This window comes from Drosophila eugracilis, unplaced genomic scaffold (assembly GCF_018153835.1).
Source record: "Drosophila eugracilis isolate 14026-0451.02 unplaced genomic scaffold, ASM1815383v1 contig_408, whole genome shotgun sequence".
NCBI lineage: Eukaryota > Metazoa > Arthropoda > Insecta > Diptera > Drosophilidae > Drosophila > Drosophila eugracilis.
In genome coordinates, this window is record NW_024573270.1 from 1,435,370 (window position 1) to 1,448,750 (window position 13,381).

A 13,381-nucleotide genomic window follows, 5' to 3' on the forward strand; every position below is an offset into this window, starting at 1 on the left:
ACAAATTCAAATGGCAAGATAAAAAAAATGTCAAGTGTTTCTCTTGACACGGGAAAATGGAGGGAAAATGACACTTGGAATGGGGGCGAATATAAAGTGACAAGCCAGGGAATGGGATAAGATTATATATATATATATATATACGAGAATATATATATATATATATTCATCTAAGGGACGAAAATAGCCATGAATTAGTCACTGGCAAACTGTGATGTCCTTTTGTCAGAGAATAACTCTGCGATGTCAGGCCAAATATCATATGTTCTTTTATGCCATTTTATATGTTGGTCTCATATTGAGTTGAGTTTGAAATATTTTAGACGATTTTTGGGATTAGTTTACTGAAGATACATGCAGATTTAAGCATGTTTCGCTTTTCTTCATCCATTTTCTGGGAAAAATAGCAAAAATTTCCATTTCAACTTTTTAAACTGTGAATGCAGATCGATAAGGAATTAGAAAACAGGCTTAACGAGGTATTATATTCCAAATTCGGGTTATTTTTGGTTTTATTTTAAACAAAAAAAAACTGCCATTTTAGAGGGAAAATGAGGAAAACCCCTAATTAGCATTTTGGGTATTTTTGACAGAAATTTGCAATATTTGTTGCGGGTTTTCAGCTCTAGCTCGGCCAAAACAAGACGCACAGCTAAAAGAGCGACTGTTTCGTGCTGCTAACGACCAACACTAACCGCCCCTATCACTCGTTTTTCGATTTTGGGAAAGTAAATTTTGACCCCAATTTCGCATTTTTGATAAGGGGTACCATCATCAAAATTTTCAAAAATGGGCCAAAAATGAAGTTTCCCAGATTTGAATGCAAATCAATTGGGAATCATGGCAATCAAGTTAAGAGCCCTACGAGGTATTACATTCCTCATTTGGGCCATTTTTGGCTGAGCTATGGCTAAAAAACTGAAATTCTTGCGCTCAAAAATCAAGTATACGCCTATTGGCAGCAGGGATCCCGGCCTTCTTGCAGTTTCTTAGCTCTAACTTTGCTCAGACAAGACGCACAGCTAAAACAGTGACTGTTTTATGCAGCTAACAACCAACACTTTAAGCCCCTATACCCACTTTTTACAGTGGTGTACTGCTCTTTTACTGGGAGTGCTGATTTCAGGGCTAAAAAATGAAAATGCAATATTTGTTGCGGGTTTTCAGCTCTAGCTCGGCCAAAACAAGACGCACAGCCAAAAGAACGACTGTTTCGTGCTGCTAACGACCAACACTAACCACCCCTATCACCCGTTTTTCGATTTTGGGAAAGTCAATTCTGGCCCAAATTTCGCATTTTTGATAAGGGGTACCATCATCAAAATTTTCAAAAATGGGCCAAAAATGAAGTTTCCCAGATTTGAATGCAAATCAATTGGGAATCATGGCAATCAAGTTACGAGCCCTACGAGGTATTACATTCCTTATTTGGGCCATTTTTGGCTGTGCTATGGCTAAAAAACTGAAATTCTTGCACTCAAAAATCAAGTATACGCCTTTTGGCAGCAGAATGCCCGGTTTTGTTGCCGTTTCTTAGCTCTAACTTTGTCAAAACAAGACGCACAGCTAAAACAAAAACGGTTTTATGCAGCTTACAACCAACACTTTAAGGCCCTATACCCACTTTTTACATTGATGTACTGCTCTTTTCCTGCGAGTGCTGATTTCATGGCTGAAAAATCAAAATGCAATATTTGTTGCGGGTTTTCAGCTCTAGCTCGGCCAAAACAAGACGCACAGCCAAAAGAACGACTGTTTCGTGCTGCTAACGACCAACACTAACCACCCCTATCACCCGTTTTTCGATTTTGGGAAAGTCAATTCTGGCCCAAATTTCGCATTTTTGATAAGGGGTACCATCATCAAAATTTTCAAAAATGGGCCAAAAATGAAGTTTCCCAGATTTGAATGCAAATCAATTGGGAATCATGGCAATCAAGTTACGAGCCCTACGAGGTATTACATTCCTTATTTGGGCCATTTTTGGCTGTGCTATGGCTAAAAAACTGAAATTCTTGCGCTCAAAAATCAAGTATACGCCTATTGGCAGCAGGGATCCCGGCCTTCTTGCAGTTTCTTAGCTCTAACTTTGCTCAGACAAGACACACAGCTAAAACAGTGACTGTTTTATTCAGCTTACAACCAAAACTTTAAAGCTCTATACTTGCTTTTATCGTTATTATTCTTATTTTTTGGTGCGAGCTCTGTTTTAATGGCTGAAAAATCCGAAAACCAATTTTTAGCAGAAATTTGCAGTATTGTGTCCGTTTTTTAGCTCTAGATCGGTCAAAACAAGACGCATAGTGAAAATAACGACTGTTTTGTGCTGCTTACAACCAGCACTCTCTCTTTTGAGAAATTCATTTTTCGGCTAAATTTCGCATTTTTCATAAGGGGCATCATTTAGAAAAAATGGCATAATTTGTAAATTTTTAACTGGGAATGCAGAAATTATAAGAATTAAAAAACAAACTCAGCGAGGTATTACATTCCATATTCGGGCCATTATTGGCTTAGTTATGGGAATAACACTGACAGCTTGAGGGGCGAAATCAGGCTTAAAGAAATTTCTCATTCTTAGCCACCTTACACCTTGTGGTACCAATAAAATTCCTAAAGTTTCAAATCCCCTTTAGGAATATAATTCTATTTGACATCCGGAATATGTTTTCCTTTTTTCCTGCCTGATCCGAGTGTCCATTATTATGCTGCGAGTCATTTGCCAAATGTCAGGCCATTGTGCCGGCACTTTATGCTAATGCAATGTTGCGTGATCCTTGAAGGAATTGTCATCGTCGCTGGGGAATGGGTTTGGGTTGGGTTCGCTGCTTTTTGGGTTTTAGAGGGACTAATGGCTAATGGATTTCCGCGGCGCATCAAAACATTACGAAAAAAAAGAAGAAGAAGGGAGAGAGTAAGAGAGAGAGAGAGAGAGCCAGATGAGATGAGTTGGTTGAAAAGTGGGCGACCGTGTCATTTAAATGGGCCAAAACAAATCCCGCCCAGTCATCTGGGCCGAAAGTGCATTGTTGGCCAAAAAAACTACAGGGTCACAGTCATGGCCACGCAACATTTTGTGTTGTGTAAGCGGAAATCCTTCTGCCCAGGGATGGTTGGGTAGATGGTTAGAAGGCTGATGAGTGGATGATGCAGCGGGATTTCAGGGCAGGATTAGCTGGTCTCATAATTATTGCTGAATTGATGAAAAGGGAATGGAAGGGAAAGGAGGTCAGTTGACAACTTGACTTGTTAGATTTTAAAGTTCCAAAATCCTTCTTTCTTAACTTTAAACAGCAAAACTTCATTAATTAACTATTTATTAGGCAGCATAAAATGAAACAAAATGCCGTCATTCCCTTAAATTTCCCCCCCATTTGCAAATCAAATTGAGCTCATTCATATCAAATGATATTACGGTGATATGCGGGTATTGGTTTAACATATATATAGATATACTCGTAGATATAGATAGTCCACAATTAGTGCTTTGAAATTTGTTCATTTAATGTTTACACCTGCAACACGAAACCATCCATTTGCGGTTGTTGCGTCGAAAATGGAATTTAAATTGCAACACGCGTCTGCGGCCGCACAAATCAACACGAATCGCATCTCAATTTGGGGCATTGCGAAAATGTTTGCACTAACCACACACATACACACACACCACACTCACACATATCATCTCCCATTGCATTTTGATCAAACACTCAAATGGACTGTGAAACAGTTTAGGGTTTTCCTAGTAGTTGCAGTTCTTAAATTTGGGGTTTAAGGGGGCGGTGGTATGGTATCAGTAATAGCAATACTTATCAGAACATTTTATCCATTAAAAACTATATTTAACTCCAATAAATTCGCCAGAAATCTTTATACTTAAGAAGCCATCATCTCACTCTCCACTAGCCCTTCTCGCTTTCTATATTTCCACTCTCTGGCTGCGATTTGTCTACCCCCATAGAGCTTCTCAGGTTATAGACGACCATTCACAATATTCCTAAAGTAATCCTATATATATATAGATAGATATTATATAGCCGGGTGTCAGTTGGTCTGATTTGTTTGCCTTTCGCCGGGCTTGGCAAGTGGCCGCCATTACAAGTGGCAAGATGAAATAGTTGCCCGGCTTTTGCAGCTTGCAAGCTTCGAAGCTTCCGGTTGCCTTAACATCCTCCTGGGAGGCCAACAAACGATGGCCATCAATTTGGCTGTTTGTGTTTGTTTTCGTGTTTTGTGTTGCATGTTGCTGCTGCTGCTGTTGCTGCTGCTGTTATGCAGCGTCGTGTACGGCTAGCTGCAGCTGCAACATAAGAACTTTCCTGCCGGGCAGGCGAAGTAGATGAAAAATGAACCGAACGGGATGTTATTTGTATGGTAGAAGGACCAGGGACCAGGGACAAGGGACCAGAGACCGACAGCCCAGAGACCATGAACAGGAAACTCTAGCCGCGTAGCAGGATCGTTGGCAAAAAAGAGAAGAGGGGGGAACAGAAATAAGCGCTAAAGTCAGGCGTAAATCCAAGTGACCCAAAAATGGCCCCAAGATGCGGGGGCGGGTTTAACTGGTCTTAAAAAATAAAATATATTGCATATCCGCGGGCGCTGCGCACGCAATTTACACGCACACACACACATACAGACGCGCAACGCCCCCCGAACAAAATCTGACCATGCCGAAATCCACAATCGTAACCATAACCACATGTTCCAGAGGTCTCAGGACCCTGATACTTTGCCAAAGAACAGTCACGAACTGGTAATACCCTTTGGTCCATAGAAAAAAGTGTATGAAGAAGAAAATATTCTTGTCAGTGTGTCGAGTAAGTCAAGTAGTTAGCTTACCTTACTGTTTATAGGGCATGGAAAGTCTTGGCAAGACCCGCAGTAGGAAAACAGCGCGAGCAAGCGATTTCATAGCCTACTTAGCGGCGCACGCTGCGAGTTATTCAAATTTGAATTAGGCAGGGCAACCATTTTATGGCCCTCACTGTCTGTCTTTCTATCTGTGTATGTGTGTGTGTGTGTGTGTTGGGGTAGTGTGTGGTTGTATGCCAAAGATGTGTGCGTGTTTCCTTTTCTTTTTTCTTTTTTTGGGCAGAATGAGACCCAAAATATGCAGCATCTGCGCGTGGTAGACGGGCAAAACTTGCGGCATAAAATGTGTGGCACATGTGACGGGAACGGTGAGCGCTCCTTAATTAGATCATAGTTCCCATCTTGGCGCAGGGCAGCATTTTACTGCCATCTCGCTGAAACACGAACCGGCAACAAGAGGCACAAAAGAGCCCAAGGAGCAGTGGGTGGGACCCAAGACCCAAGACCCAAACACCATCAACGTCATGGCAAGAGGGGCATCATCATACTCATCATTGTACAGTGGAATGAAAGGCAGGGAATGGTGATTAGATTTAATTTATTAAATTAATGGAAATGAATAAGAAAATCTTAACTAATAGAAGAGATTTTAAAATTATAAATTAATCAAAAGAGATAATCAAAGATTAAGACTGCCTTAAATGTGATTTAGAAACCATCTCCCATTTCGAACCACTGTCCTTCGAGTAGACAGAGAGAGAGTTGTGGCACATTATTGACTCACGCGCCGCATCGAATTTCCAACTCAATCATGGACAGAAAAGTTAAGGGAAAATGTGTGTGGGTGGTAAAAGGGGGTGTAGTAGTGCGAAAAGGAAAATAGGGAAATGGGAAATTTCGCCTGCTTTATGACTGGCAACTCACGCGACGCCACTCGACCGGCGTTTACGGTATTTGCATTTTAATTGAATTGAACTAAATTATTTTGTTTAGAGTTGAAGGAATTGCCAGCCATTGAAAGCCTCAAAGTAGGCAACAGTTTCTGCTATAGAATGTCAAAAGCCGCAAGCCGCCAAGCCGCTAAAAAGTTGAGCGAAAACTTTTGACATAAGACTCTTTGGCCGCAGGAAGAAAGTGAGACAGCAACAGAGGGAGAGAGAAAGAGATTGTCAGCGGGGAACTTTTCTTATGGAGTGGGGCTTAGACACTGTGGCTGATTGGCCGGGAATCTTAACCAAACTAAAATCCAAAGTGCCACCTCCAAATTAAGAGTTAAGTCGTTCCGGAAAATAGCAAGAAAGAAACCCAAGTTTGACGCACGATAATGCAGTTTTGAGAAAGCAGCTGGTCTGCAGCTGCAATACCTACTTAAGAACTTCATGACAAATCTAATTAAAAAACTTGAAACATAATAATGATTTCCGTAATTGAAAAAGCCAATTTGTGGCCAAATTTCTGATTTAACTTGCCATAAACTCTAATCCTGCGATGCCAAAACCTCTTCTAGATGAGTTCTGCGAGGAGTATCCGCACAATCTGATGCCGACACCTGGCTATTGGATCGAATGTTCCCGTCAGAAGATCACCATGCCTACCCCGCATACCATTTGGGATGAGAGCGACTCTGAGCACGAGGACATACGGGCAGGCAGTGCCAGCGATGCGTATTTAGAGCGCGAGTGCAGCGATCTCTATGAGGACGATGAGGACTCCGAGGCCACGCCAAGGTAAGTTAGCATAGTTAGCAACGTATATAGTAGGATCCAAAAACTATTTTCATCTTATAATCTCATGAAGTCCGCGCAAGAAGACCACCATCGAGGAGCAGTGGGACCAGCAGGGCGCCTTCGAACTGATCTCCGTAGAGCAGGAGACGTACGAGAAGTACTTCTATGGCACCGAGCACTGGAACTATTTCACCAGTGACGAGGATCTGGGTCCGGTTATCCTGTCCATCAAACAGGAGACACTCAACGGGAGGGATCAGTTCCGTATCCTGGTTCGAGCTGGATCGTATACAGTGCATGGACTGATACCGGCGTCCTGTGTGTTTGCCGATAGGTAAAAAACTATAAATTATATAGAATTTAGATTATGATTACGTTTTCTAACTACTTTACAGATATAATCGCGAGGAGGTAGTTAGATCTTTAGGTAAAGAAGTTAATTTAAATCCACCTTTAACGTTAGGACAATTACCCGATACGCCAGAGGAATTATTAAAATTAGATCAGGTTTGTCATTAATTTATTAAAGTTGTTTTAAAAATATAAAAAATATATTATTTATATTTTTAGGTTTTTATAAAATCAGAGTTAAAAGTTGGCGTCATATTTGTCAAAGAGGATCAATATACCGAAGAGCAAATTCTGGACAATAATGAAAATTCACCGCTCTTCGACGAGTTCCTCACGCTGCTGGGCGATCGAGTTCGGTTGCGGGGATTTGATAAATACAAAGGTGGCCTTGATACGGTGCACGACCTGACAGGTTAGAGGAGTTTCTTTCTAATGCAACACCTTTCTATATATATATATATATCTTGTTAACTTAAAGGTCTCTTCTCCGTTTACACAAACTGGCGCAATATTGAGATCATGTTCCATGTATCCACATTGCTGCCGTATGAGAAGCATGATCCGCAGAAGCTCCAAAGGAAGCGGCACATTGGCAACGATATCGTCTGTGTGGTCTTCTTGGAGGCGGATAACACTCGCTTCAGTCCCGCCTGCATAAAGAGCCATTTCCTGCACACCTTTATACTGGTAAGTGCTAAGTGAGTGATGAGGAGATAACCTGAGCGCTAAAGACTTATGTACTTTTTCGACTCCTTTCAGGTACGCGTTTCGGCCAGGATCAAGCACAAGCCCACCAGATACGAGGTGTCCGTGGTGACACGCGACGAGGTGGGCGCCTACAAGCCATATTTGTGGGAGCAGTCCGTGTTCGAAAAGGGACCAATGTTCCGGTGAGTTTTCTAAAAATTTAAGAATTCCCAAAAAAAATAAAAAAACCCTCATTTAATATCCTCGAAACCCCAAAATTTCCTTAGAGAATGGCTGCTGACGAAGATCGTGAACGGTGAGAGGGCCTCGTATTCGGCACCGAAATTCGCCCGAATGCAGGAGAGGACGCGTTCGCAGATGCTGGAGGATCTGGTGATGAATCTATCGAATCATGCGGAAACTGGACAGATACCGAAGCCATATAGACGCGGCAGTTGGCGACCGATCGGTGAGGATGAATATATCAAAATGTTGCATGCCCGAGTCCTAGACAACAATACACACCATGAACAGCAGCAGCAGCATCAGTTGCTGCTGCAGCAGCATCAACACATGCAGCATATGCAGCACCTGCAACATTTGCCAATGCACAATATTTGCGTCTATTGCAATAATAATGCCAATGACTTGCTAACGACAGCAGCAACACACAACAACAGTAACAACAACAACAATAACAACAACAATAATCATATTAACAACACAACAACAAGCACACACAGACACAACAATAACAACTACAACATGTACTCTGAGCAACAACAACAGCAACTACATGAGGGCCAACAGCAACAACAATTGCTGCCGCAACAGCTACTGCAACAGCATCTGCAATTGTCAACGTCGTCACTCACACACACGTCGTGTTGTGCCATGTTGCACCTGTGTGCGAGGCATAGTATGTGTGTCACGCCCCCACTGCCACACATCCCAAAAACCACCCACTTTTTTTAGTCCCTTCCTTCTTCCACCCACCCGCATGTTTTCTGCATTGGCTTTGATGAATGACTTTTTTAGTGTTTACATTTTCTTTGGATTTTTCCCCTTTAGAACAGAACACAAAAATGCAAGTTATTAGAAAATCAACTTGGGGAAATCTTTGGGGATTTTTTTTCTTGGTTTTACAAATTGAAAATGTCATAGGAAGTTTATAGTATGATTATTTAGATGTTAAAATATGTTTGTGTATAAAGGGAAAAGTGATAGGAAGTGTATTTTGTGATAGAGAAAAATGTTTAAAAATATTAGAAAAGTTTATTCTCTCTTTCAAAAAAGGCCTTTGGCTGATATAAACAATATTTGTTGAATTTCAATATTTCAATATTTCTGAAAGAAGAATCACTTTTATGTAGTCCCAAAAACAGAAGAAACTACTAGGACTAACTTAGCAAAGAAAATTCAATACTAAGCAGATAGATCCAAAGGCAAAACCTTAAAGTCCATATTAGAAAGTAAATGGGTGGCCCATGTAGCGTTTGCTTTTTGAACTATCGATCCTTGTGACTTTCGCATTTCGAATGTTGTGATATTTTGTAGAAGGTTTGCGGTTTACGAAATGGTTAAGTTTACAATGAAAGAAAATTGGGAAATATTGATATTTTTATAGCGATTTTATAACGCAAATCTTTCGTGGGCCATCCTATATGTAAATAGCCTTTTTACCTATAAATTTCAACTTTTAAGTATACTCCAGGCTAAATCATTTAACTAACCAAACTAAATGGCATATTCTCAAGAAGTTTAAATTGTTATTTCTACTAAATAGAGTTAGCTAAAGTCATGAACTTAAACTGAAACTCCCAAAGACTTAGCAACCAGAACAGAACATTAAACCTTCTAATAAATCTTCAGCTATTTCCATGGCCCTGTCTTTTCTAGGCCTTAAAGCAAATCGCTTAGATTTGATATTCTCCGTTGGACTTTAAGGAGATTTATAAACAAATCGCGAGAACAAATTGCAGCCATTACTGGCAGCCCGAAAATGAAAAAAAGAGCAAAAAAACGAAAATAGAAAAAAAGGGAGATTTGCATTTGGTCCTTTGGTGACACGGTTGCCTGTACGAGTATGTTTGATTAATCGTTTTGTCTTGCTTTCGGTTGAACTTTCACCCACAGAGAGAAGCAGAGGGAGGGGGAGATATGGATGGTTGGTAGAGGGAAAGGCAAAAGGGAGGGAGAAACACACACTGACACTTCCGTTTCCGCCATTAACACATCCGGCTGTGTTTGTGCCCACCGGAAACGTGCAGTCGTCGCTCGAAGCAATCACAGCGCTGTCCTTGTCTCTGTCTAACTTTAGCTGGCTCTCACTCTCTCTGTCTTTCTCTTGTGAACTTTAACCCCCCTCTACAAGGACAATCTGCTCGTCCTTTATCTACAGACACACCGACACTTGTCCGGCCAAGAAATATTGTTCATGTTTGTGTTATTTTATCAGTGGGGGATATCTATTGTCCCAGCCACCCAGCCATAACCACCCACACTGCAAACACCCACCCAAGGATGTTGTTCTCATTGTTGTTGTCGTTGTTGTTGTTGGTGTGTCGTTGCTGTTGCTGTGTTTGTTGTGATTTTGTTTGGATTTGATGTTATTTATTTGTTGCTATTTGTTGCACTAGACAACACAAATCTAATTTGATTTATTCATGCACACTTACACGCAAGTAGGCACACGCATCTATATACATATATATATATATATATACACCCACCCTACTACTACTACTACTACACACACTGAGGAAACCCGGAAGTGATCCCCAATGGGGACTATCCGTATTGAAATTATGCAAATTACAACTTCGATAGTTTGGTATTTCCATCGCCGGGCGATTGGGGAACTGCATAAATTTTTAGTTCTACATAATCTGTAGGTACAATTGTGGTCAGAAAAGTAGGAGTGTTTAACCAATCAATAATCGAAAAGCTATAAAGAAAATATAAAAAAATATTGTAAAGAATTAAGATATACTATTAACCTAAAGTACATTTAGGATAGAAACTATCTTTAACATATTTTCTTTTGTAAACTTTCCTGATGACCTATTAACTTGACCACAGCTGTATGCAAGGATAGTACCAAGAACTACTCAATTATATGGTGGCCAGTGGGGACTTTATTGAACTTCCATGCCTCCCAATTGTAATTATTCGATTGCGTATACGAACATATGTCCATGGCAAGCACCTTCATAAATTCCACTCAAAATGCAATAAAGCGGCCCACACATATAACCAGATGTGTGTTTTGAAGGTCATGGAAGTAATATAAGAATGTATATATAATAGAAGACAAGATATTCAAATGCCAAGCTTCTTTCATCTTCAAATGGTTGCTTGGTTACTAAAATAAGACATGAATGGCTTTACTTTATTTACATTTGAACTGAAAGATTGCCATACGATTTATTTAGTAAATACTACTAATTCTAGCACTTCTGATATATTTTAACACATTTTCAACATATATTACTTAATCTATAACAACACAAGCATGAAATATGCATGCACTTTCGACTTTAAATGACATTTCTTTCAGCGACTATACATCCCAAAGATTTTGACAATGATATTTAGTATAAGAAAATACTTGTAAGATCCTCTGAGTGATATGGCAAATTCCCCGATTCTATCTCCCGCAGGTCATATGCGACCCTCGTCACCGCTGCTGGACTCTGTTCGAGATCAATTCGAGGATTATGATCAGCTGGCGAAGGATTTTACCCGCGTATTTCTAAACGAAGAACCATCGTGCCTGACCAATGCCCATCTCTTCGATGTCGTTTTTCTGGTGGGTCAGTCCAAGCAGAAGGCTCGATTTATCGGAGTCCGAGCGATCCTGGGAGTGCGAAGTCGTGTCTTTCAGGTGGGTTTTTTTATGGAATTTATCTTACAAATTAAGAAAACAGTGCGTATGAGTGATAATATCAAGTCCTTTCTATACTCAGATCAACAGTGCGTATGAGTGTTATCGAGAATTACTCATACGCAATGTTGCAAGTTTAAAGGCAATAATTTTTAATGTAATAAACTTTATAATTGATAAAATGTACTTACCATCCTACAGGAAATGTTGTATGGCATTCAGACAGGCTTCGGATCACCTCAGATTCCAGTGGCCGAGATCTTTGCACGACCAGCTCCATCATTAGTATCCCCGCAGAATCAGAAACCGAAGAGCAACAACTACCTGACAGTTCCCGATTCCGATTCGATACGACCGAAAAGTGTACCATCATCCCCCATGGTCAAGAGGGCCTTCTCTCGACTGGGAACCATTACGGCCGGATGGGGTAGATCGATAAGGAACAAGAACACGAATCAACTGAATCCGGATGACAAGAAGAAGTGGATATCGTCGACAGATTGTTCGAGTAAGGGTTTTCAGTCGGTGCAATGCAACCATATCGATGCGTGTTCTTTTCTCTCCGCTCTCTTTTGTTCTCTTCTCTCCTCTCTCTCTCCTGTGCGACTTGTGTTCGATTTTTCCGCATTTCCACATTACGTATACGTCCACCGTCTGCGTCCTTGCGTCCTATAAAAAAAAATACTTTAACTTTGCATCCTTAAAATGTAAAAAACCAAAAAAAAAAAAAACAAACAATATCAAAACCTGCAACTTGAAAAACGCACGCCGCACATCTTTGCCTCAACTCTGCGTACTCGTACTCTATAATAACCACCACCCGATCTCAACTGACTTTATATATAAATATGTTCTCCTGAACTCTATAAATACACCCGATCGAATGTCTTGTATCGAACGAACACCAAAAACCCAAAAAAAAAAACCTCATTGTTGTGTTTCTTTCGTTAACCCTTGGTTCATCGCATAAAATATTCTGGACGTGTTTCTTTCGTTTTGCAAAAACTTTTGACAATGCATCCTTTTTGTAAAATTGGCCAAATATTCGATTTTTGAAAAACCCATCTACACATTTTGTATTATTTTCACTGCACTTGATGTGATTTTTTTTAATATAACTTAAAACTACAAATATCATCATTCAAAAATCATAAACTTCTGACGTCTGTGTATAATGCCAATGCTTAATTATGTTAACTGCCCATATACCCTGAAAAATGGGTTGCTTTTGTTTTGTTTTTATAATTTTTAATAATTTATTTATCTTGAATACGTATACTTAATATGAAAATTGCCCATTAACATCCCACCACATTCCACGCCATTTCACCTCTGCTCACCACAACTGCTTGGATTTTTTACTGTTATGTGACATTTCGTTAACCAATTGGATTTAACACCAAAACGTTTTGAAATCTTTTTTGACTTCCTCTAACACTTTCTCACTTCCACTTGACTTGATCCTTGTTTCTACTGTTCTCTACTATGTCTATCGATCTACTCTATGTCTGTCTCTCTTATGTTAATATCAACATTCACGAACGTGAAAACAACAAACGAAAATAATTTCAAATTAAACAACAAACAAAATTTTGTCATTTTCTCATCTCACGTGACTCGCCAACCGCCTCACCACTCCCACAAAAATAAAAAAAAAATATATATAAAAAAACTAAACCAAAACCCCCGTCGATCACCAAACCCAACATAAACTTCTTAACTTAATAACTTTGGTTTCACTTTCGTTCTATTGCCGACTGACAAATGATTTCGGTTTTCCCTTATAATTTGCGGTTTTTGCTTTGCTATCGATTTCTTTTTTTTCGATTTCTTTGATTTCGACAATTACCGATAACCAAAACGACCGATGACCGTTTGACCAATTGTCCCAACCACTTGATACCACTCATCCAAA

The 13,381-nt window shown here is 40.0% G+C and overlaps 1 protein-coding gene across 8 annotated transcripts in view; it reads left to right on the forward strand.

Moving 5' to 3' along the window:
• The window catches only part of LOC108103870, a 56,215-nt gene that overhangs the window by 40,918 nt on the left and 1,916 nt on the right, over positions 1 to 13,381 (forward strand). For 3 of the 8 annotated variants that reach the window (XM_017209591.2, XM_017209586.2, XM_017209590.1), the window contains 9 exons: positions 6,323 to 6,542; positions 6,613 to 6,876; positions 6,938 to 7,049; positions 7,113 to 7,305; positions 7,372 to 7,580; positions 7,653 to 7,783; positions 7,868 to 8,499; positions 11,243 to 11,466; positions 11,668 to 11,974. In XM_017209591.2, the coding sequence (XP_017065080.1) occupies positions 6,323 to 6,542; positions 6,613 to 6,876; positions 6,938 to 7,049; positions 7,113 to 7,305; positions 7,372 to 7,580; positions 7,653 to 7,783; positions 7,868 to 8,499; positions 11,243 to 11,466; positions 11,668 to 11,974 (2,292 nt within the window). The remainder of the gene's footprint in view (positions 1 to 6,322; positions 6,543 to 6,612; positions 6,877 to 6,937; positions 7,050 to 7,112; positions 7,306 to 7,371; positions 7,581 to 7,652; positions 7,784 to 7,867; positions 8,500 to 11,242; positions 11,467 to 11,667; positions 11,975 to 13,381) is intronic. The other 5 variants (XM_017209592.2, XM_017209588.2, XM_017209593.2 and 2 more) reach the window with 3 other exon arrangements.